At 47.8% G+C, this 26,023-nt stretch overlaps 1 protein-coding gene across 1 annotated transcript; it reads left to right on the top strand.

Annotated features, from left to right (window-relative positions):
* Positions 1-10,947: 10,947 nt before the first annotated feature.
* Positions 10,948-11,424, top strand: LOC142495598 (uncharacterized). Its single transcript, XM_075601329.1, has one exon. It carries the CDS (start codon positions 10,948-10,950, stop codon positions 11,422-11,424), a length of 477 nt encoding a protein of 158 aa, XP_075457444.1.
* The last annotated feature ends 14,599 nt before the right edge of the window (positions 11,425-26,023 follow it).

Genomic DNA, 26,023 nt, shown 5'->3' with positions numbered 1-26,023 from the left:
GTGACTCCGTAGAGGTAGTCATGGAGTGTATAGACAACTGCCCATTTGAGAGCAAGAAACTCTAAACGGGGTAGTTTTGTTCACTGGGGGCTGACATAGGCCAAAGGACGAAGTCCGTCTTGGTGTTTTTGATGTAGAACGGCACCTAGTCCATTGAGACTGGCGTCCACATGCAGAAAGTAGGGCTGTTCTGGATCAGCATAGGCAAGAACCGATGCTTCCGTCGGGTTCTTCTTCAAGACCCGGAAGGCCCGTTCGCACTCGGACGTTCACTTATCGCTAAACGGCTGATGAGCCGAGGTGTTCTTTTGCCCCGTATTTTCGGGATATATTTTTAAGAGGTTGTTGAGGGGCTTGGCACTACTGGAGTACCCTTCCATAAAGTGACGGTAGTATCCACAGAAGCCTAGGAATGATCGTAGCTCCATGACATTCTCTGGGTGAGGCCAGTTCACGACAGCTTCCACTTTGGCCGGATCAGTGGCGATTCCCTCGGCAGACTTGATGTGTCCCATGTACTGTAGGTCACCGAGGTGTGACACAACTGACACTTGTCGAGTGACAGTTTCAGCCCTTCTTTCCCAAGACTGTCCAGCACCTTAAGGAGCTGTTCTTCGTGCTCCTCCAAGGTCTTACCAAAGACAATAATATCGTCCAGGTAAACAAAACACTCCCGAGGGTTCATGTCGTCTATAGTTTTCTCCATTAGGCGCTGGAAGGTTGCAGATCAGTAACAGCTTTTGATTCTGGCCTAGTGCAGGAGTCACAGACCCCTGCACATACCTTCTACCCCTATCTAGTCCCAGCACCAACTGTCTGTCTCCCTCAGTGCGCCAAATGTATCTATCTCCTGGCAGGAGATCTCTGCAGTCCTATTGGCCATCTGCGCCCACCTGGTTAGCAGCCCCAGTGGCAGCTGGGTGTTGTAGTTGCCGGTGAACCTCATTACTATTGGCGCCACGTGCGCTTAGCTTGCTGCGCATGCGCAACCTTGGTAATGACTGTCACAATGCTTTGCGCGCCACCGCACATATACGAACTACCACTCATGCGCGCGCACCACCAACTTGGCGGCTCCCTGCAGTGGGAGCCGTAGGTGAGCCCACAGCCACTCGCAACATCCCTACAGCAGTGGGGGTGAGTGAAGGGGAAACCGGAGACCGGGGAACCAGAGGGTACCAGGGCTACACTTTATTTGCTGGCAGGCACAGCATTCCGGCGGATAAAATGCGTATTTTGCCAGCATTTACATAACATCTCTGGTCTACAGCTAATCTCCAAATGAAATACAGTATATCAAAATGTCTTTCTGAGACTTTTGTTGTTCATAGACAGTTACCCTAACTTGCCTAATTAGTGAATTTGCTAATGCCATTTTTGTGTTTGTATATGTTTGCGTGTACAATCAAGCTATTATCGCGACTTGCCAGAGCAGGGGCGTGGCACTCTGGTGCCAGGGCCTCTCCGGCACTGAAAGGGGTAAATAGTTTGTAGTGATTTAAACAAAATAAAATTAATAATCAACCCCTTTGCTTCCAAAGGATCCAGCATTACAATACTTTGCTGGCCCCTCTGGAAGCATTGGGATTAATATGAGAATTCTTTGTGGTGTACGGCAATACATTTTAATAAGGAATTGAATTATCCTCACTTGTTCACTGCTCTTGTTTTTTACTGCTTTAATTTATCATGAAATATTGCCATGAATATGACTGTTCCACTACAAGAAAATGGAAATAGCTGTTGCCTCACGATAATTTGATTAAACCTCTTAGTTGAAAGCTCAACTTCCTAAGTCACTTGATGTTTGAACGGGCCTAATGTGATTAAAGCTTGCTAAAGAAGTGGCCTCACTGTGAACTTTCTTTGGCTTGGCCTTGCACGGATGAAATTTCCCTATCTTTTTGATAATGCCAGATTTAAGTTTGATTTGTGATAACACTGAAGGCTTAAAAGTGCAGTTAAACTGTAAGGATCCGCGCTGCGGGTATACCCGCTTCCAGCGCCTCCTTACCTCTCTTACATGCCACCCAGGCTCCCCGGTGGCGTACCTCGCTCCTTGCGGATCCATCTCCCGCTGCCCCCACACTTCCGGGTCGCGTGCGTCACCCCTACGGGCGCACGCAGACCCAGGCTGCCATTTACTGGCGCTGGGTGCCTGACTCCGCCCCCGATGATGCGGCTCACACTCCACGCGCTTCCCTGCCTTTTCCCCATCAGATCCGCCCCCAGGCCCTTCTCTCCCATCAGGCCCTTCCCGGGGCCGCTCCTCCGCTCCTCCCCTTGCTGTGACAGGCCCCAGCTACCCAGACACCTTTCCCCTATCAGGTCCTCCCTCGGGCTGCTCCTCCATTCCTCCCCTTGCTCCGATAGGCACCAGGTTCCCAAACACTTACCTCCTATCAGGTCTTTCCTCAGACCACTCCTCCATTCCTCCCCTTCCTCTGATAGGTCCCAACCCCCTATTTAGTCTCCCCTCACTATTACCTCCTTGCTCTGCATAGCTTCTGTACCTTGGTGCTGTCTGCTGTTGCCTGTCCCCTTTTGTCTTTCAGTCCCTGTTCCTGTCCATGGATATTCTGCTGACCTCCCTGGATATTGACCTTTGGCTTTGGACTTCGTTTATGCTGCTCTCTGGTACCCTAGGATTTGGCGTTGGACTCTTTACCTTGCAGACTTCTATATCCCTTGGACACGGCTTACGGACAATCTACTTCACTGCTCTCTCCACTCCATGACCCAGGCTTACGGACACTCAACTATGCTGCTCTCTCCATTCCACGACCATTGGCTTACGGACTATACCTACCACCGCTGGAGTTGGCAAGTACGGTACTCTTTCTATTGTTTTACCTGGACCATCTACACTACTTCCACACTACGGCCGTGCCCCTGTTTACTGTTAGGTGTGTGGTATTATCCCTTTCCACCTCAGTCCCGGGGTCTCGTCTGGCTTGTGGGCAGGCCGAGTGTTACATTATGCAGAGCTCAACAGACCCAGACCCCCCTGAGATGGGACAACCAGGTTACCGCTCTTAACCAACAGGTTGCTACTTTAGCCTCTCAGATTCCCCAGCCGAATGTCTCCCGTGAAGGACAGGTTCTTCGGTCTTACGTATCCCTATGCCCAGTAAATACGTGGGGGACCCGCTTGCATGCCGTGGGTTTTTAAATCAGTGCGAGATACAATTCGAACTGTCACCCTCTCGCTTCCCCACGTATCGTACCAAGGTAGCTTATGTTTTTTCCCTTCTCACCGGGGACGCCCTGGCCTGGGCTTCACCAATCTGGGAGTTGAAACCTGAACTCTCTTACAACTTCCCTAACTTTAAAAGAGAATTTCGTTTAGTCTTTGACACCCCTGGACGTAGTGATATGGCTGCTTCCTCCTTGTTCCACATCTCGCAGGGTCGGAGACCAGTGGCTCATTACGCTCTGGAGTTCCGGACTATCGCAGATGAGACGGATTGGAACGATGGGGCACTTTCTGCGGCTTTCTGCAGGGACTTTCGGAATCCTTAAAGGACGAGCTGGCGGCTCGTGAGAGGCCTTCCACACTGGAGGCCCTAATCGCTTTGTGTATCAGAGTGGATCTAAGACTTCAGGAGAGGCGGGCTGAACGTCAACGTCCTCGTATTTCTGTTCCCATGTCTTCTAATTCCAGGTCTTCTGCTCTTGTGCTACCAGCATTGGACGCTCCGGAACCTATGCAACTGGGTAGTCATCAACTTCCTTCTACGTAGTGACTACGTCAGAGAGACGAGGGCCTGTGCTTCTATTGTGGATCTCCTGGGCACATCCTGCCGCGTTGTCCCTCCAGGCTGGGAAACGCCAAACGCCCAGTGAAGTATGAGAGAATATCACTGGGTACCATCTCTTCCTTTCCCTCTCCCGCACAGGTCCTTCTCAAACGCCTCCTACTGCCTGTTCTTCTCAAGTATGCCAGCACCCAAACTCCCGCTCTGGCCTTCCTCGACTCTGGTTCCAGAGGGAATTTCATTAACCAGGCTTTTGCTGTCCAGCACAATATTCCACTCCGAAAGAAGGCCTTTCCAGTCAGATTGGAGGCTATCGATGGATGACCCCTGCAGCCAGCCTTTATTTCTTTGGAGACACTTCCTATTGAGCTTTCTATGAAGGATGGACATTTAGAGCTCATTTCTTTTGATGTCATCCATTCCCCTTCGGTTCAAATCATCCTGGGTTTACCATGGCTGCAACTACACAATCCCATCATTGATTGGATTGCCGAGTTTCCCGTAAAATGGAGATCCTCCCAGGTGGAATCCTCTTCTCCACCCGCTGCGGTACTGGCTGTGATGGAGACCCGTTCCCTGCAGGGTGCCACCTTACCAGATGTTTATTCGGAGTTCCTGGATGTTTTCAGTAAAGCCAAATCCAAAGAGCTTCCCCCTGTCACGGTTGTGCTCGCCACAAACCAGGGTCGGACCGCGTGGCTGAGGTGGGGTTGTATAAGCACCGACCTTAGACCGCACAGACTGATCCGGATTGCGCAGTTCGTAGTTGTACATAGCGTCAGGACTGGAGAAGGCAGCATCATCAGTAGACAAGCCAGGGTCAGGATTGGAGACTTCAGGGTAAACGTTATCCAAGCGGAGTTTTGGCAACAAGGATTCAACTAGGTCCCGCTTCAGCGTAATAGCTGCAGGGCGGGAGCGGGTTCTGCGTGTGCGGTGACCACGGCCCATGGTACTGGTCACAGGAAGGCATAGGCAGACCGGAGTGGGCATACCGCCTGGCAGCACTGGTAAACCAGTGCTTTAGCACAAGAGTCCAGAGTGGGCCTGTGCAAGGAGAGAGAGAGCTACAGACCGGCCTCTGCTAAGGGAAGGGCAGCAGGCCTCAGGAAACAGGGAGCTGATGTATACACTGGAGGTGCTCCGCTTCAGCACAGGAACCAGGACATGGCCTCTATAATGGAGAGAGAGCAGGCCTTAGGAAACAGGGAGCTGAAGTACACACTGGAGAGTCCTCCGCTTCAGCACAGGAGTCAGGAACAGGCCTCTGCGTGAAACTAGCAGCAGGCCTCAGGAACCAGCAGATAGGCCTCTGCTATGGAAGCACAGCAGGCCTCTGGAAACAGGGAGCAGAAATACACACTGGAGAGTCCTCCACTTCAGCACAGGAGTCAGGAACAGGCCTCTGTGTGAAACTAGCAGCAGGCCTCAGGAAGCAGTAGATAGGCCTCTGCTATGGAAGCATAGCAGGCCTCAGGAAACAGGGAGCTGAAGTCAACACTGGAGAGTACTCCGCTTCAGCACAGGAGACAGGAACAAGCCTCTGCGAGAAACTAGCAGCAGGCCTCAGGAAAGCAGGCCTCTACGTAGAGCATAGTAGCTGGTCTCAGGATACTCAGGGAACACAGGCCCCTGCATGAAGACTAGCAGCAGGCCTCAGGAACTAGGGAATAGAACTAGAGAGGTTAATACACAACGGAGCCAAGCCTAGGGCTTGTGGCAGAACACGTGTGACATCCAGGAAGGATTATGCTCGGCAGGGAAGCATTGTGGGAAGGCTGTATTTAAAGATCAGTGAACCAATAGCAGAAGGGGCGTGTGACAGTATTGCTTTAGTGAGTTAATTCAGGCTGCATTGAATATCAGGGGAAATGTTCCAGGACTGCACAGGTCTGTAAGGCAAGGTAAGCAGTAAACTAAGGTGCGGATCCGTTACAGTACCCCCCCCCCCCTTCACGTGAGACCTCCGGGCGAATACGACCACTCATAGAGTTGGGGGACCTGGACTTGTTCCTGAACTGTCTAGGATTGGGAGTAGAGCCATGGTCCAGAGACTCGTGGGCACTCCTTTGCGTACCCCCACCCCCGATGAGAACTGCAGCCAGACAGGGCCATCCATGGGTCTCGGGGACATTGAGTTGTTCCTAAAGTTTTTTAGGCGGAAAGGGAGTCCGTAAACGAGCAGTTCCTTGGCGAGTACTGTTCTAGGATATGAGGGTGGTGGTAGAGACAACATTGGTACATGGCTCGCAACGCGAAATGGCTTGGGAATCCAGGGATGTGAAGAACCAGGTGTTTCCGGAGCAGAAACGGCAAAAGGACCCCCACTGGGAGCCCAGACTTTAGTAATGGGACCAGAGTTCAGGATAAGCGGCATCGATAGTTGATCGAATATACCAGGGCGACCTTCGGGACAGACAAAGACTTGGCTCACCTCTGCATGTAGGAATTTGAGAGGGTCTTCTCCTCCAGAGGTTTCCCAGGTAGTGGTCAGCGAGGGTATAGGGTGGTGGGAGCATTTCCAGGTATTGGTATGGAAGTTGACAAGGCAAGCAGTAAACCAGGCTTAGAGACCGAAATCTTGGGATACGTACAGAGTATTTCCAACACAGAGGAAATAACAGGGGCAACAGAAAGTTCCGAGGGGGATAACCATGGGTTCGCAGAGGCAGAGAAGCAATCAGCAGTGTAGCTCCGAAATACTGTAGAACCCTCAGTGGGAGATAGAATTGTCTGGGGAGTAGGAATAGGCTTTGGGGCTTTAATATCAGGAACTTGAGAATCAGGCAGTGCAAGGGTAGCGGAGGCTGGGGAGCTAGCATCAGAAGCTGAAGTCTGTACTTCAGTGACAGGGACCTGAGAGACTACAAAAGCAGCAGCGAGTAGAGGAATCGACACCGGAGCTGGAGGCTCAGAATCCATAACAGGAACATCTAGCAATGCAGGGGTACTTATAGGAGAACTAGCGTCTGGAGCTGGTGCCTAGGAGTCAGTGACGGGTAATGAGGGAATAATGATGGGAGTTAAAGAGACAAAAAGCGGTAAGTTGGAACCGTGGAAACTCTTAATAGCAGAAACCTCAGAAGTAAAAGGAGTCTTATCCAAAACTGAAAGGGCCCTAACAACAGGGGTGCTTGTCATGACAAAAACAGAAACAGGCGTGTTTACTAGTGCAAAAATTCTGATAACGGAACTCCTAGCCAGTGGTGAGGGTGTCTGGGTTTGATTAGTAAGAAAATCAGATATAGTGATAAGTGACTTAGAATCAATCACTGAGGTTCTAGGTTTGCTGGACATGTGTGAGAAAGTACCCTTTAAGACAGGAGTTTTAATTTTTACCCCGAGTAACCCAAAGGTTGCTGGGGCAAATTTAGACGCAGTGCTGAGGGACTGAGGTTTAGCAAGGGAAGGAAAACTAAATAGCTCAGATTTAAACACCAGGACTTGTAATATATGCAGGGTGGTCTTAGACTGTACTAAGGGCGTAACAACAGATATGCTGATCCCTGGATGGGTTGCATGGGCAAAGAAATCAGGCCAACCAAAAGCAAGGACGACCTCTATAGAAAGAGATTCTGAATTTGAAGGAAGGTTTTTACCTCTCAGAGTAGCGGGGCCGACAAGGCAAATTTCAGAGAGAAAAGAGACTGTGTACAGGCTTCTAGCTAGCACATATGAAAAAGCGTCACTTTTGAGTGAAAGCAGTGTGTCAGCAAACATTCCTGGGAACACAACATGAACCCCAGGAGGGGCATAATGACCACTGTATGCTTTTAACCCTAAGCTTTGAGAAGAGGAGAACACAGACAGTACAAGGGGGGTAATCCTAACTGTACTGGCCTCTGAAGTGGGTATTTGGTAAGGAGTGTCTGGGAAACCAGAAATGACTGCAGATTCCACGAGGTGGGGACTATGCGCTGAAGCAGGGATCACCGCTCTCTTGGTGACAGACTGGTTCAGCGAAATACCCGGGAGTGGGAACTCTGCGACCAAGCTTAGGGAAAAACCTGGTACCAGGATACATTTTACTGGAATCAGAACTTTAGCCAAAGTTTCAGGGGGCACAGCAGCTGAAACTTGAGTTGAAGCAGGGGGTTTATAGCAAAGAATATCTAAGGACTCCGCAACGTTAGGGGAGTCATTCAATGCAACCTCTGCTGTCAGACTTGGGGACTCATTCTCTGAGGCTAGAACAGAGGCATTAGCTTGGAGGCAGCAAGAATTTACAGGCGTTAATGCAGATAGTACCTGAGAGTAAAAAATAGAGAGTTTTTCCTCTGTAATTGGGGACACAAGGGATTCCTCCTCTGGAGCTAGGGACGTCGAAGAACAGGGCGAAGAACAGGGACTTACCAGAGGAGACTCATAGAGCAGCCCCATAGGGGTTAATATAGGAATGACCCTGGGAACAGAACTTAGGAATTCAAGCTTAGAACATGGAAGTAGAAGGGATTCTTTCTCTGACGGGGAGAGCACGCAGAACTGCCTAGCAGGGGTTAATGCAGGAAAAACCTCAAGGGCTGGAATGGGAGATTCAGAGTTAGAAAGTGAGGGTAAAGAGAGCTTGCACTGTGAGAGAGACACACAGACCTGAGAAATACAGGGATTTACAGTGGGAAACTCATACGCCTGACTAGAGGGGTTAAGACAGGAATAAGCTCGAGTACAGAAGTTAGGGGTTCTGAGCTAGAAATAGAGGGTAAAAGGGATTGGTTCTCGGATACCAGAGCCTGAGTGTTGGCTAGAGAAATATACGTATACTCCAGGGGAACCTCACAGGGCTGATCGGCAGGGGTTAACGTAGACATATCATTGGGGTCAAAATAATACAATCAGGGTTGAGAACCGTGGCAGCTTTTACGTTAGGGGGCAGTGACAGTGGGACAGTTTGGTCATTTCCTGGAGAGGGAGATACGTCCACAGGTTTAGCTACAGGACTGGCAGTACAGGGGGACTGCCAAGCGGCAGCGTTGCTGGCGAGGAAAGGGTCCTGTTCTTTTATGCAAATGTCAAATGTCAGGGAAAGTACACAGAGCGTGTTTTATGTGTGAGCCAACATGAAGAGAGGGTCCTCTCGTACTACGAGAATGTCTAATGATAAGGCCAGGGCATAGAGTGCATCTTGGGCGTCGGCCAGTTCCGCAGGGTTCACATTATCCCAGGTTAAAGGGGAACCAGGGGAGCAAACACAAGCGGCCAGAGACTGTTTTAAGTTCTTGAGGCAAATAGCCTTACTAATGAGATCATAACAGCATCTTTGTTGCAAAGGGGTTAAACCTTCAATCCGAGGTAGTATTTCGCACAGATACTGGGACTGCTCTGTAGGCCGGGACATGTTTTCAGATAGAAACATACCAACCCTCACCACAGGGCGGTCCGAGTTTGTGGGGCCGAGCATACTGTCACGGTTGTGCTCGCCACAAACCTGGGTCGGACCGCGTGGCTGAGGTGGGGTTGTATAAGCACCGACTTTAGACCGCACAGGCTGATCCGGATTGCGAAGTTCGTAGTCGTACATAGCAGGGTCGGGACTGGAGAAGGCATCATCATCAGTAGACAAGCCAGGGTCAGGATTGGAGACTTCAGGGTAAATGTTATCCAAGCGGAGTTTCGGCAACAAGGAGTCAATTAGGTCCCGCTTTAGCGTAATAGCTGAAAGGCGGAAGCAGGTTCTGCGCGTGCGGTGACCACGGCCCATGGTACTGGTCACAGGAAGGGATAGGCAGACCGGAGTGGGCACACCGCCTGGCAGCACTGGTAAACCAGTGCTTCAGCACAAGAGTCCAGAGCGGGCCTGTGCAAGGAGAGAGAGAGCTACAGACCTCAGAACTCGTAGACTGGCCTCTGCTAAAGGAAGGGCAGCAGGCCTCAGGAAACAGGGAGCTGAAGTATACACTGGAGGTGCTCCGCTTTAGCCCAGGAACCAGGACACGGCCTCTGCAATGGAGAGAGAGCAGCAGGCCCCAGGAAGCAGTAGACAGGCCTCTGCTATGGAAGGACAGCAGGCCTCAGGAAACAGGGGGGTTGAAGTACACACTGGAGAGTCCTCCGCTTCAGCACAGGAGTCAGGAACAGGCCTCTGCGTGAAAATAGCAGCAGGCCTCAGGAAGCAGTAGAAAGGCCTCTGCTATGGAAGCACAGCAGGCCTCAGGAAACAGGGAGCTGAAGTACACACTGGAGAGTCCTCCGCTTCAGCATGGACGGAAGGGGTGGATGAAGCTTTTCCCCGGCGAAACGCAAAGAGTTTCCGCTTGGTGTGCTTATGCGGAGCGCCTAGCCGAAGACCAGCAATTCTCACTAGGGAGTACCCCCGCGGAGGATGTACGATGAGGGTATCGGCTCATACCCGAATTCCGCCATTGGCGGGGCACCATTCCTAGACGCATTGATGTGATGGTGCAGAATCTATCGCCCTGGCCATCGATGTGGGGCAGCGGATAGGAAGAATCTATCCTGTTAGTTCAGTGGAAGAAGCCGTGCAAGTAAACACGACCCGAGTGGAAGAAACTGGGACGGCCCTGGACTTCGATTTTGGCTCGTCCGAGTTGCCTGGAGCCTGGAAGGAATGGTTACGGGTACAACTGGAACAGAGACGCTCTGTATTCTCTACTGGGGAGATGGATGTGGGGTGTAGTAGCAACGCCCAGCACACCATTCGCATGATGGATGAGAAGCCCTTCAGAGAGCATTCTCGCCGACTCGCTCCCAGGGATGTGGAGGATGTGAGGGCCGCTATCAATGACATGGAAGCCGCCAGGATTGTCACAGAATCCCGAAGTCCCTACGCCTCTCCTATAGTGGTGGTGAGAAAGAAAAATGGAACTGTGAGACTGTGTGTAGATTATCAGACGCTGAACAATCGGACGGTGCCGGATCAGTATAACCTCCCTCGCATAGAAGAGATCCTTGATACCTTACACGGGAGCCAGTGGTTCAGCGTTCTGGATCTACGGTCTGGGTACTATCAAGTCCCTATGAGCCCAGAGGATCAAGAAAAGACAGCCTTCGTCTGCCACTTGGGGTTTTATAAGTTTACCCGCATGCCTAAGGCATATGCGGGGCACCCGCCACCTTCCAGTGATTAATGGAGAAGACGTTGGGTGACCTCAACCCCCGAGAATGCCTGGTGTACCTAGATGACATCATAGTCTTCGGGAAAATCCTGGAAAAACACGAGACCCGTCTCTTGATGGTGCTGGATAGATTGTCCCAAGAAGGCTTCAAACTCTCTCTGGACAAATGTCGGTTCTGCCGGACCTCAGTAACATATGTTGGATACATAGTATCTGGTGCCGGAATCACCACTGATCCCGCTAAAATACAAGCTGTCGTTAACTGGCCTCGCCCAGAGAATGTGGGGGAGCTGCACTCATTCCTGGGTTTTTGCGGCTACTATCGGCGATTTGTGGAAGGGTACTCATGTAGGGCCAAAGCCCTCAACAGCCTGCTTCGCATATACCCATCGGAAACGGGACAGAAGACCCACTCTGCCAAACAGCCCTTCGGGGATAAATGGACCCCCGAGTGCGACCAAGCCTTCCACGACTTGAAGCAGAGGCTGACGGCGGCTCTGGTCTTGGCCTACGCCAATCCCGACCAACCCTACATCCTACACGTGGACGCCAGCCTGAGTGGCCTAAGAGCCGTGTTGCAAAATAACACATGAAATAATGTGCTAACAGGGGTAATAATGTCTGCTATATGTGTACAAAGCTGTTTGTTGTAAAGTCTCTTCCCAGTGCTGAAGAATAGCTCCGCTCTGATCAATGAAATAGGACTAAAATATTCTCCATCACAGAGAAGCAGCATCACAGCATATACAATACGGGTCAGTTGTAGTCTTTTTTTTTTTTTTAAAGATTTCCTGCAGACATGTTTATACCTCAATATATCTACAAATTTGTTATACTGGATCATTTTCCAATTACATTAAATTCATATGCACAGTGGTTAGCATAAAACGGAAACACATTGACAAGTTGTACAAAAAGTAATTTAGATAATTAATTGTATAATATCTAAATAAATATGAAATATTTAAATAATTTAGCAACTATTTGAGACTATTTTAAAATGAGCAAGGAACAGAAAATGAAAACACATTACACAAATGTATACATGTGCAATGATGCATTATGTAACTGCATCTAATATCAATAACTTTTCATGATGATGAATTGCAAAGCTCTTTGTACAACTATATCTTTCTTAATAAGGTACACAAATACAAATCACACCACTGGTTATAATCAATCTCCTCGTTAAAGCAGCGGCTGCAAGGGCAAAATGCGTTGAGCTTATTAATCAGCATTGATTCCCAGGGGTTGGTTACCAATGTAATTAACACTTCTGCAAGAAGAAATCACTTTCACAGCATGGACGTGTCAGTCATAAGCTGTTGATAATGCATTACCACACACCGAACTCTGCTTTACTCCCTGTAATTAGGCCAAGCTTTATACACGGCCCCCATCATCCAATCGTTGAGATCCGAGGAGAATACCCGCAGCTCAGTGTAAACTGGTTGAGACTGGAAGTGGAGACAAAAACATTGTGCAGGGGAAACGTATTTTTAGAGCGCACACAACATTTTTAGCAGGATGTATTTGACACAATAGGATAGTGGTTTTAGGTTTAATAGGGACATATGACCATTGAATGTAACATTTTGTTGATTTCTAAACTGGGTGAGATACTAATACTATTGTAACCATTCTTATCTGGCACTAAAAATGGTCACATCAGTTCTACTATATATACAGGGCAGTGCTCAGTTTATCAGGCCTTTGCAGGGAATATAACAAGAATGCGTGCCAGGAGCTTCTATAAACAAGGTAATTTATTAGACAACTGTCAATAATGCTTCACAGATATTGACATACTGTTTTCTTGACATAAACTCTTGGCAAATAATATCATTCTGGACTTCATACAGTATATATATCCCTTCTATCTCCCTATGGTGACATCACTGGGCACAAGACATACTGGAGAGTGGCAATACCTTCTGCATAGTCCTCCTGGCTGAAGGAGTGGCTCAGTGAGTAAATATACTGACTCTGGCACTGAGGGGAACCTGGTTCAATTCCTGGCATCGGCTCCTTGTGACCTTGGGCAAGTCACTTTAGCTCACTTTAGCTCACTGTGGCTCAGGCAACAAAAATATAAATTGTAAGGTCTACGGGGAAGGGACTGTGTCTGCAAAATGTCTCTGTAAAGCGTTAGGTGAAAAAAATTGCACACTGTACAAGAACAAACAATTACTATTATTACATCACATGGTGGGGAGGGGAAGAAGAGTTAACCCATTAAGGCTGTTAACCTCTTTACTGAATAGTGCAGCCTCCTCTTTGAGGACTACTGTACTAATATTGATCTAGAGAAAGACAAACACAAATCTCTAGCACAACTTTTCCATTTATGTTTTACAGGAGAAGCAAAATATTCCTTTACATTTTGTCAGTTGACATCTTGCTGAAGAATTTCTTGCATTTTTAACGCTCTGTATGATTGTAAATTTAGGGGCAAATTCAATAAAGTCTGATGTGTGATCAGCCTTAAGTTCCTATTCAAGTCAATGAGAGTTTTCACACGCATCTGAGGTAAATGAATAGGCCTATTAGTACTTTATAACCTTTGTTATCATACATCCCTTTTATTGTTCTATTGTTTCATTCCATGATTTCCTTCACTCAACTGATTACTCTCAATAGAAAACCATATCATTTTTCTCTTCATTTTGTTAAATTTCTGGATACAAAACATGTAATTCAAGTTTTTTCAGAATTACTGTTCTGTACTTAGAATAATATATATGTAGCCCTGCTTCCTATCACTAGCAAGCCGCTACTATGTGCTGTATTACCTGCCGGCTCACAGGGCCTAAGTCTCTGCCACGGAGAGCCTGGGGTGCGCGCAATATGTATAACGGGTGCAGCGCCTCCACCTGCGACAGCTCCCACCAAAGGGGGAGTGGGTCTTCGCAGGACGTTTATGCAAGAATTACACTTACACAGCCAAATCATAAAACCAATCTCGTTTACTTGTAGACCAAACTCACAGTACATTACAGGCCATAACATTCCTATATATATATAAATACGTTATATAGCACGCCACGGCAGATGCCAACATTCCCTAGCGCCACGGCGGACGCCCCACAACATGCGCCACGGCGGACGCCACCAATACTTCCCACACCCGTCACCGGGTGAGCCCACCCCGCGTCCGATCCTTACGGATTAGTCCTCCCGCTCAAAGCAGGCCCCATGTGTGTGTATGGGTGACTGCGCAGCTACTATGTCTCGGGTGAATGAATGGTACAGTTGGTGCACTTGATGAAATACCTGCCGAGCACTCCGGTGCTCGGGACCGCCACGATCTTCACAAAGGGTCTCGGTGCGCTCCCACCCGAACTCCGGCAACACAAGTGGGCTCTGAGCCCAGACCTCCTCCTCGCAAGTATAGTCCCGGTCAAGGCTTATAAGTACTAGGGGAACGGGAACCTCATTAAGGCGATCCCTGGCTCAGCTTGTCTCTAAGGTGACTCAGGGCTAACTGGGCCTGGGGCACCTGGCCTGCGCCGGGGCAGTTCAACCTCCCCTCACAGACACTCTGTCTCCTCTCCTCTCAATCAGCTCTAGCGCCACGTGCGCACAACCACTGTCTATATTTCCGGCTCCTCCTCCGCCCATTGGCTAGACTCTCTCACCTGACCCTCCCCGCAGGGCTGCTGGGTCAAGGGACTGCTTTCTCCTGCCAAATGCACTCTCCTCCTTCGCGGGCTTTTGCAACTACTATTTGCAAGCGCAACCTCCCGCTCTTTGGGGTGAATCAGGGGTCACGGCTACATCCTCCCCCCTGTGGATTCCAACGTCCCCACTTGGACAATGATAATCACACAACCAGTTATATAATGAAAAACACTAATACATTGGTCTCTCTATCAACTTGTACATTTCACTGAACATGATAATCACTGATTGGACCCGGCTGCGAGCCCACTGCTGAGACTCATAATGGGGTGCCCCGAACTGATCATAAGCCAACCTCGTGGGAGGTTGGCCAGCTCTTTGGCTACTGCGAATTGGCTCTTCCGCTATCTCTTTGGGAGAGTAGCAATTCTCATCAGGTATTTCCAACTCGGCCCTTGAGGGGCTGGATATATCTGTAAAGTCTCTTTGTGGCACAAAGCACGAGCTCTGGGGATCTAGCGGTGGACTCACTGGAGTCAGTGTCTCTGTCTTTGCCCGTAGCTCCTCCGGGAGATGCCCCAGCAGCCGGAAGGCCCCTTTGCGAGGTTCCTTCCTTTGGATATTCCAGACTTTCCTGTCCTGGTGACAGTTCTCCACTCAGGGGAGATGTAAGCCACTCCAAGTCTCCTTCTTCTATTTGGGGAATAGGGAGCAGATGATTGTGATGCCACGTTTTCACCCGACCCTCCGAGTCTTTGATACGGTAAACTGGAAGGCCAGGCATTTGAGAAATTACTTCGTACACCCACTCCCGCCAACCATCAGCCAACTTATGGTTTCCCGGTACTCCCAGGTTGCGGAGCAGTACGGCATCACCAGGTTTAATGTCTTTATGTTTCACTTTGTGATCATAGCGCCTTTTGTTCCCGGCATTCAGTTTTTCAGTGGATCTCTCGGCTTGCCCATAGGCCTTCTGTAGATTCTCTTGCAATCTTTGTACGTAGCGAAAATGGGTGGTATTGTGCACCCCATCGGTGGAGACTCTTAACTGGATATCCACTGTCAGACGGGCTTCACGGACAAACATAAGAAAGTAGGGCGAGAACCCGGTAGATTCGTGTCTGGTGCAATTATAAGAATTGACTAGAGTTTCCACATGGCGACTCCACTTAGTCTTCTCTACACCCGTTAGCGTGCCCAGCATGTCCAGCAGAGTGCGATTGAAACGTTCGGGCAAAGCATCCCCTTCTGGGTGGTAAGGGGTAGTACGGGACTTTTTAACGTGCAAGAGGTTCAGTCATTTTTTTATTAGTTTACTTTCAAAGTCCCGTCCCTGGTCGGAGTGCAGACGTTGCGGAAGCCCATAATGCATGAAATACTTCTCCCAGAGCACCTTAGATACCATAATAGCTTTTTGATCTTTGGTCGGAAAGGCCTGGGCGTAGCGGGTATAATGAACAGTGATGACCAGCACATTGCCCAATACCATGGGTGTCGGGTTCTATACACAAGAAGTCCATGCAGACTAAATCCATAGGTCCCGTACTCTTTAGATGGCCCATGGGGGCAGCTCTAGCGGGTAGAGTCTTGCGTTGGATACACCGCACACACCTACGACAGTGATGCTCCATGGATTCTCTCATTTTTGGCCAAAAAAATCTATCTCTCACTAGTCCAAAAGTCTTGTCTACCCCCAGATGTCTGTGTTCATCATGGAGAGCTTTCAACACTAAGTATTGTAGTCGTTTTGGTAATACTAGTTGGCGGCGACCCGGATGGTCATGATACTTCACCACTCGGTACAACAGCCGATCTTGGATTTCAAATTTGTCCGCCTCGCGCATCAGTATACCTCCGACATCCCCCGGAGTCTGGCGAAGCAGGTCCCGTCGCGTTTGTCGAATGGCATCACGGATAGTCCCTGCGACCGGATCTTGTTCCTGGTAACGTACCATGTCCTCCCAAGCAATGATTTGATCAGGGGTAACATGCATCCCACTCGGGTTACGATAGGCTTCAGGTATAGCGGTAGAGGTGCACCCTAGGGAGTCAGCCACTCGTAATTCCGAAAAGGCTACTTGTTCATCTATGATGGCTGCCGTACCACAGAGTGCTCTTATTCCGGGTCCAGGAATCTCTTCCCACTGATATTCGTTGGTTGTAGGGATCAACCCCAGTCGCCTCGACAGGGCATCAGGTCCAATGTTCAAAGGCCCAGGTTTGTATTTCAAGGTGAAGTTGTAATTGAAGAGCGTGGCGAACCAGCGAGTTTGGCTGAGGTCATGATGTAGGTGAGAGGATTATTGTCAGTGCGTACTTCGAACGACACCCCGTACAGATAGTCCCGAAGTTTGTCCACTTAAGGGCCAAGAACTCGAGCTTGTGTACCGGATAATTCTGCTCACTGACTGTGAGACTACGGCTGATATATGCTACGGGTCGCAACCCCTCAGGATATTTTTGATGGATATGACCTGCTTTAGGAAAAGGGGCACCCGGAATTAAGTCAATCGGGCAGTCGAAAGAGCGATGAGGGGGTGTAACAGATCCGCACCTTAGTTTACTGCTTACCTTGCCTTACAGACCTGTGCAGTCCTGGAACACTTCCCCTGATATTTACTGCAGACTGGATTCACTCACTAAAGCAATACTGTCACATGCCCCTTCTGCTATTGGTTCACTGACCTTTAAATACAGCCTTCCCACAATGCTTCCCTGCCAAGCATAATCCTTCCTGGATGTCACACGTGTTCTGCCACAAGCCCTAGGCTTGGCTCCGTTGTGTATTAACCTCTCTAGTTCTATTCCCTAGTTCCTGAAGCCTGCTGCTAGTCTTCATGCAGAGGCCTGTGTTCCCTGAGTATCCTGAGTATCCTGAGGGCAGCTACTACTCTCTACGTAGAGGCCTGCTTTCCTGAGGCCTGCTGCTAGTTTCTCGCAGAGGCCTGTTCCTGTCTCCTGTGCTGAAGCGGAGTACTCTCCAGTGTTGACTTCAGCTCCCTGTTTCCTGATGCCTGCTGTGCTTCCATAGCAGAGGCCTATCTGCTGGGTCCTGAGGCCTGCTGCTAGTTTCACGCAGAGGCCTGTTCTTGACTCCTGTGCTGAAGTGGAGGACTCTCCAGTGTGTACTTCAGCTCCCTGTTTCCTGAGGCCTGCTGTCCTTCCATAGCAGAGGCCTATCTACTGCTTGTCCACAACTGAAACTGGAGAGTGGGATCACCAGAGAGGGTCTTGTAGGCCCCGGTGTCTGACAGGAGTCTATGAGCCTCGGATAGATAATCTTTCCGATCCTGGAGTACTATACTCCCACCTTTGTCTGCCTGTCTTATCACCAGGGTCTCAAGACTCCTGAGTTCTTCCATAGCTATATATATGGTGTATGGTTTATAAATATAAGAGTTACATCCTAATATATATGTATATATATATATATATATTTATTTTTTGGTATATGCATTCCATGTGTCGCTTTGTATTTTAGGATTATGTAAAAAGATTGTACTGTAATAGTTTGATTGTGGTTGTTTTCAGTTATAACTTACTGTATGTTGGTGCTTTCATAGTGCATACATATTTCTATGCATATATTTAGTTATTGTATATTTACTAATAGGTGGTAGGTTTAAGATGATGAGTTAATAGTATACAGCCTTCCTATTGGCTATGGAAGAGATAGGGGAGTTAATTGAAGAGAGATAGTCCAATTAGGACATTGGATATATAAGAGGATGTACTAGCAATGAAAGCCACACCCATGACGAAGAGGCTCCGCCTTGAAATGCGTAGGGTGGCTTTCATTGCTTTGGGAGCAAGGTGTGGAGTTGGAGGAGCATGAGGAGTGCAGTGATTCGCCAGCATAGAGGGGAAACAAGGGAGCGCATCACTTAGGTGATCCGTGCTGTGATTTGATCATCCCTGATTTGGCGGCTGATGGTGACGCTGACAGAGGAAGGAGTCACGTGGTGACGCACCGAGTAGTGGTCACGTGGGCAGAAAAAGACTCTGGACACTGTCAGAGCTTCGTGGAGCAGCGGACGCGCTGTGGCAGCAGACAAAGTACCCCTACGGAAGGAGGACACCGCGCACCTGATTGCAACCCGAATAACCTTTGCCCATTTTAAAACGGATGCTTGTGAGTGTATTTCTTTTTGTGTGTCATTTTAATAGTAAAAACTTTATTGCACCAGGAGGTGTGCGCTTTCTCTTCTTTTCTTTTCTCATAGTGATGTTGGAGTGCTGGGTGGCATCCCAAACCGAGAAAGCAGCACCCTACGTTGGACTAACTGGACTGAATTGAGTTTCTGCTATTTTAAAGGTTTTTTCCTATGATCATCAATTAATCGATCACACAGTGGTTGGTTAACCATTTATTTCATTGTGTAGTTTGAGCGCCTGTAGCTGAGGCTCTGTCTCTATATTTATATTTATATATTTATTTTGTATAAGTGGTTTATGTCTATATGTGTGTTAGAAATTTATCATAGGTGTGTTTTTACCTCCTCTGTGAGCCTGGGAGGTAAATCCATTTAGCTATATTCATATATGTTCACTGTTATTCTCTATGCAAATTGAATAGCATCAGCTCATACATTTGTTTGAGGCTTTTATGCAGCACAGTAAAAGTAATAATAAAGAGTTAACAATGGTGACATGTTGGATTTTAGTGAATTTGGATGTGCATTGATCTTTTGATGTGAATTGAAATTTAATTTTTATATCTTAGGGATGCTTAAGGGCAGGATCTTACTATCTGAAAGTCGCTACTTCAGAAGAAAGTACCGCAATCTGTATTGGTGAAAATCTCAGCTTCACATTATTGTAGATGAGTCAACGAATTTCTGAAATTCTCTGGAACATGGTGATATTTCTCTTCTTTATTGTCACACAGTCGGCCATTTATGTCTCTCTGGAATGTCACAGCAAATAGCTGAAATAATGCTGTACAGGTGGTTGCTGTTTTAAACTTACTCTCAGTTAACCCTTAGAATTAGTATTTGGCTTGCTGTAAACATACATTGTCTTAAATTGTATCTCAGGCCATGTTTAACATCTTAATCTTTTTAATTAAATGTATTTAAAAAAAAAAAAAAACCTTTGCTTACTATTTTATATGCAAAGTACTTGACACGTTGCAGTAAACCGAAATGCAATATAAGTTGACAGTTTAAGAAAAATATAGAGAAGCAATAAGAACAGAAGCATTACGTACAGTACTGTATCACAGCGGGGAGAAAATGATTGCCAACAATCTACTAAATCCTCAGTGAAGATTTCTTCAAGTTTCTTTTTTTTTATTCCAATATCTGATAACAAGGTTTATAATGGCTTTCACCTTACTAGGAAAATCATGATCACTGATTTCCGTGTTTTTGCTTGTGGGTCGTGGTTGGAGGCATTTGTATTAAATAACAATGTTTTAAAAATGTACCTGTACATTATCCTAATTGCATCCCAGAGGTCCTTATAATGTAACAACTATGTCATTGATACTTGCTTGTTTTCTAGGGACAGATCAGGCTGGCTACTCCGATGGAGCGGCCACCCTGATCCAAATTGAAATGGAGCCTTTCCACTTCTGTGTCATGATCACTGCAGGAATGGTACTCTGGTGCGGCCGGCACTGTAAATTATATTTTAAATACTTTATTTAATGGACGCAGGTTATTAACACAAAATGTCATACTATCTAGTGTGGGAGAACATTGTGAACAATAACACATCAGTATCACCCAGTGGCATGGCAGTACAAAGAATGTCAAGAATGAAACCATTTTATTATGGTCAAATAATTTATACAATGTATTATTCATTTATGTCAAGTGCAAAATAAAAAAATGAGAACATTATTTAAACCTATGTAAAGTGAAATGTATTTCTAACACAAAAACAATGCATCATACTACAGTATTTAACTTGTACAACAAATGTAGTGTGGTAACAAAACAAAATAAATCGATTACTTTGATAGTGTGTTTCAAAAACGTGTAAATTGAAGATTCTAGTTTTCTTCCACAAACTATTGGAGTTATTCATTAAACTGCGATAGTGGTGATCAATGCTCTATTGCACGGAAACTCCCATTAAAGTCAGAATGAATCAACCCTTTTGTGTTTTAATACTTACGTTCTGTTAGAAATTCTATCCTAAGAAATGAAGATAAGTGATGGATTGTAATGGCAGCTGTTGGGAGGATATCTGAAGTGAAGAGGTGTGGCTAACTTCCAATAATAGGATTGTGGGTAAGATTATATTCCAGACAGCTGTTGGTAAAAGAAAAAGATCTGGGACTATGAGGTGAGGACTTTTGAAAGTCAGACAAGTTTGAGTTGATTTCCTTATATGAGAGTAAGGGGTGTGACCAGTCATACATTGTCAATAGATCCAGATATAGACACATGTTGATGCCTTCTTCAGAGATAATACTCAGAATAGGAAATGTCGGAGTAATTTTTTTCTGCATTAAAGACTAGCAGAATTGCAGATTAGTTAGAAAACAGGAATACATCGGAGAGAGAAACACTAAAGAGTGAAGAACAGTTATACATCAGAAATGGCAGGTTACCATCTTTTAGAGCCAACTGATTTTTTTTGCATCAAACTCTGATCTGCGCGCAGATATCCAGAAGCGGATTGGGCACTAACAAATTCATGATTCACATCAGTTTCCTTCTGCACAGATTTTGGGTAATCCACAATCAAATTTTAAATTACATTCGATAGCGGATTTTAAAAAAAAATGTGAATTAGCGTGCACATGTGCTGAGTCACTCCCATTTCCTTACTGCTGTCGTTCACTTTGTGATTGTGAGGGAAGGGAGAGGGTGTATGGGACCAGGCCGGTAGCTGGGTTCATGTGTGGGTGTCACGCTGTGCTCACCATAAACAAGACGAGACTCCCAGTGCTGAGGTGGGAATAGATATAACGCCACCGACAAGCACGGGGCAGGTCTGGAGTATGGATTGTCGAGATCGCCGGGACTGGAGTGGAGAGGTGTCACGCTTGTGCTTTCCTCACAAGCGCAGAGAAGAAAGGGAAGGACCCGTTAGCGAGGTGGGGAGGCCGCAGGGGATACGAACGGAGTAAGTTGCCGCGCAGCTGGGGATCAGCGCACATAGTCACGTGACCACGCCACGCACATGAGAATGTGCGACGCATCCGGAGGTGTGGAGCCAAACTCAGAGACACAACTGATCCAGCTGCATGTGCGCGCATGCTCTGACAGAAGTGCAGGAGTGCGCGCGTTTTCAGGCACCAAAGCGGGGTTTGTGGGAAGCCAACGCTTCAGCACGGGAGTCTGGAAACGGAAACCAGGAACATGGTACATGGGCATGGAGTCCAGAGCACAAGGTAACATCCAGAGAAGGATTGCTTCTTGGAGAACGTCCAGACTTCTTAAAGGCATAGTGACAGAAACAGCAAGGTGTAGCGAAACTAAACATAACATAAGGGTTCTTAGTCTGATCCATTGGCCAAGGAATTATAAGCCTGCTACCACGTCAAGGTGAACCCTACTAAGCAGGTACCTACACTACCCAACGATAAACTAACCTCAGTAGTATAAGAGTGACTGTCCCAGTCTTCCGGAATCCACAGGAGATAAGTAAAGGTTCCAAGGAGGTCCAGGCAGGAACAGTATGCGATAAGTACCAGCAGGCACCAGGACAGGCAGCAAAAGACTAATAGCGGAGAGAAAGTCAAAGAGAGGCTAACTTCCTGTCAGGAGGAAGAGGGCAGGGTTTGCCAGAAAGCAAGATGGCGTTGCTTGCTTCAGAATCCTTAAAGACACAGGATCTTGACTCGCAGCTAGAGGGCGGCGATCAGAAGTAAACAGGTAAGGAAGGAACACGCCGCAGGGGGCATGCTCCGCGCATCGTTACAGTACCCTCCTCTTAAGGATCGAACTCCGAGCGATCCAAGAGACTAAGGGGCAGCGATGCATAGGAAGGAAGACTCGCAGTTGGAGGCAGCACCAGCCACAAAGAGAATCAACAGGGAATCTTGACTCGCAGCTAGAGGGCGGCGCACGCCATACAGGGAGACATCAGGAAAACTAGGCAAGAGGGCAGCGCCCACCACACAGAGAATCAACAGAGAATATTGACTCGCAGCTAGCGAGGTTGGCGCATGCCATACAGAGAGACATCAGAGAAACTAGGCATGGGTAGAGAATACGCCACAAAAAGGCGTGAAGTTGACTCGCAGCTGGAGGGCGGCGCACGCCATCACGTGTACACGTCATGCGTGAGAGAATGCGTGATGCGACCGGGGGTGGCCGGGCTCCGTGGTACGAGTAGGGAACTGCGGGTGCGTGCATGCTCAATAAGGAGAGCGGGAACTGAGATGCGGCAGGTAAGGAGGGAGCACGCCGCAGGGGGCGTGTTCCCTAATTCCTTACAAGAGGTTACAGTCGTCGTATATATATTTGACAAGGTCAGGGTAGGAGAAGTCCGGAATGTAGTGGGTACTAGTAGCCAAGGTCGGAGCTGGAGATGGTAGCGTGGTCGTGGTCCAAAAGCCGAGGTCAGGGTAGGAGAGTTGCGTAGGATCGAGGATAGCCGAGGTCCGTAGTCCAGAGAAGCAGTAGTCCAAAGGTAAGCTGGGTCGGTACACAAGTAGACAATAGCAGGACAAGACAGGAAGTCTGAAACACAGGAGAGGTAAGCACAGGGAACAAAAATATATGCTTAGCCAAAGTGCCAGTGGCACAGTTGAGCATATATAGGCAGGACTGACCAATCCCATGGAGGGGTGGAGCAGAGGAGCGGCCTCAGTGGAGGCTGTGATAGGATAGGAGGCAGGTAAAGGTGGTGGAGCTGAATAAGCTCTGTTGCCACGAAGCTCGGGTGCGTCGCGCATGCATCACGTGCTGATGACGCACTGCGTGGTCCGGGGGCAGAGGCTACCCCTGTGGCATCTGGAGTCGTCGGAACTGTGTGCAGGTGTGCCGCGCGAGTCGCGGGTGCCGTCCTGACAAGAGAAGCCATGCCCGTGTGCGGGAGCGCGCGTGAGACCGCGCGGCTCTGGGATGCTCAAAGTAGCCCCACCTCAGGAGCGACCTCCGGGCGACTCCAGTACGGTTTGAGGGGATACTTCCAATGGAACCATTTGATGAGATTGGAGGCATGGATTTGATGATGAGGAATCGAGTATCGTTCATCTGGGCCGTATCCTCTCCAATGAACCAAGTATTGGACTGTTCTTCTGTAGTCAACGATGGTTTGTATCTCATACTCTTGTTGACCCTGTAAGAGTCGAGGGGCCGGTGGTGCAGAGGAAGAATCCGGAAAATGAGAACTCTGGAATACGGGTTTTAACAGGGAGATGTGGAAAACTGATGGAATCTTCATAGAGGATAGAAGTTGTAGGCGATATGCCACTGGGTTAATTCTCTCCAAAATTGGATAAGGACCCAAGAATCTTGGTGCCAGCTTGAGTGTAGGTACTTTTAGTCGTATGTTTTTTGAGGACAACCATACCTTGTCTCCTGGCTTAAATTCCAGAATTTCGCGACTGTGACGGTAGGCTTAACATTTTTGTCTGGAAGAAGCATTCTTTAGATTCACCTGGATCCTTTTCCAAGAATTCTGTAAGATTAGAATCTGTTCATCTGCTGCTGGTACACCAGAAAGTGGAGAAGAGATAGGGAGTCATGATGGGTGGATACCAAAATGGATAAAGAAAGGTGAATCTTGAGTAGATTCATTCCATAAGGAGTTGAGAGCAAATTCTGACAAGGGAAGAAGATCCAACCAATCATCTTGTGTGTCAGAGACAAAACAGCGTAAGTACTGCTCTAAGGTTTGATTGGTTCTCTCCATCTGGCCATTGGTTTGAGTGTGGTACCCGGAAGAAAATGCAGAGAAATGCCTAGCCTTTGGGAGAACAAGCGCCAGAATAAAACAAACTGAGACCCCTAATCAGAGACAATGGTTAGTGGAATTCCATGAAGGCGAAAGACCTCCTTAAAAAAAACATCTGCTAGAGTAGAGGCGTTGGGTAGGCCTTTAAGAGGAACAAAATGTGTCTGCTTAGAAAAATGATCAATGATCACGAGAATGGTATTCATACCTCTGGACACTGGTAATTCAACAATAAAGTCCATAGACAAGTGGTTCCAGGGGCGATCAGGAATAGGAAGAGAGTGTAGGAGTCCTTGAGGTTTACTGCGGGGAGTCTTGTTGCGGGAACAAGTAAGGCATGCTTTAATGAATTCCTTAACATCCGAATCGATCTTGGGCCACCAGAAGGTTTGTTTGATAAGATTGGATGTTCTCTTGGTGCCTGGATGTCCGGTGGACTTGGCAGAGTGACCCTACTCCAGAATCTCTTTGTGGTAACGTGGTGCAGCGAAGAGACGACCGTCAGGAACCTCCAGCCACTACGGAATATTGGTCTGACCCGCAAGAATGTTATCTAAAATGTCAAGGGTGTTAGCTGATAGAATATACTTGGATGAAAGAATGGTCTCCAACTTGGCTTCGGGTTTGTCCTCTATTATGCACTGGCGAGAGAGGGCGTCAGCTTTCAGCTTTTTGGATCCAGGTATGAAGGAAATTATATAATTAAATCGGGGGGGGGGGAAGCGACCAGCGGGCCTGGCGAGCCACTACACGCTGGGCGGTTTCAATGTATAGAAAGTTCTTATGATCCGTTAGGATGGTCATTGGACTCTCCGTACCCTCTAACATGTTTCTCCACTCTTCATGAGTGAGTTTGATGGCTAATAGCTCTCTGTTACCGACGTCGTAAAAATGCAGTGGAAAAGAATGCGCAGGGATGGAGTCTAGCTTTAGGGGACTTTCTCTGAGACAAAATGGCCACTTCTAGGGTAAACGGTAGGCTGGTGTTCGGGTGAATCAAAATGGGTGCTGAAACAAAGGTTTCCTTTAAGAGTTTGAACGCCTGAGTGGCTGCGGATGGCCATGAAGTAGCATCTGCCCCCTTTTTTGTCAGGATAATGATGGGGGCTACTGTGGAGGAAAAGTTCTGAATAAACCTACAGTAGTAGTTGGCAAAGCCCAGGAATCTTTGAATTGCTTTGAGAGAAATTGGAAGTGGCCAGTCCAAGACTGCTTTAAGTTTGATGGGATTCATGGAGAAACCAGAATCAGAAATGATGTATCCTAAAAATGCTGTGGAGGTTTGGTAAAATTGGCATTTCTCTAACTTGGCGTAGAAGTGATTCTCGTGGAGGCGTACTACTACCTGCATGACATGGTTGATGTGTTCCGGAAGAGATTTAGATAAAATCAGGATATCGTCGAGGTATACAATAAGGAAGTGATTGACAAGGTCTCGGAAATCTCGTTTACAAAATCTTTAAAAATCGGGGGCATTGCAGAGGCCAAACGGCATGCCCAAGTATTCATAGTGACTGTCTCGTGTGTAGAATGCCGTATTCCACTGGTCGCCGTGAAGAATCCTTATCAAGTTATAGGTGCCCCGCAGGTCCAGTTTAGTGAAGATGGTAGATCCTTGTAAGCGATCAAAAAGTTCAGAGATCAAGGGCAGTGGATATCGATTTTTGAGAGTAATCTTATTCAGACCTCTGTAGTTGATGCATGGCTGAA

Source organism: Ascaphus truei, chromosome 1 (genome assembly GCF_040206685.1).
Source record: "Ascaphus truei isolate aAscTru1 chromosome 1, aAscTru1.hap1, whole genome shotgun sequence".
Taxonomy (NCBI): Eukaryota; Metazoa; Chordata; class Amphibia; order Anura; family Ascaphidae; genus Ascaphus; species Ascaphus truei.
This window is presented reverse-complemented; position numbering and strand designations above follow the sequence as displayed.

Coding starts and splice junctions, on each gene's coding strand:
- LOC142495598 (XM_075601329.1), top strand. CDS start 10,948: ATGGTGCTGGATAGATTGTCCCAAGAAGGCTTCAAACTCTCTCTGGAC.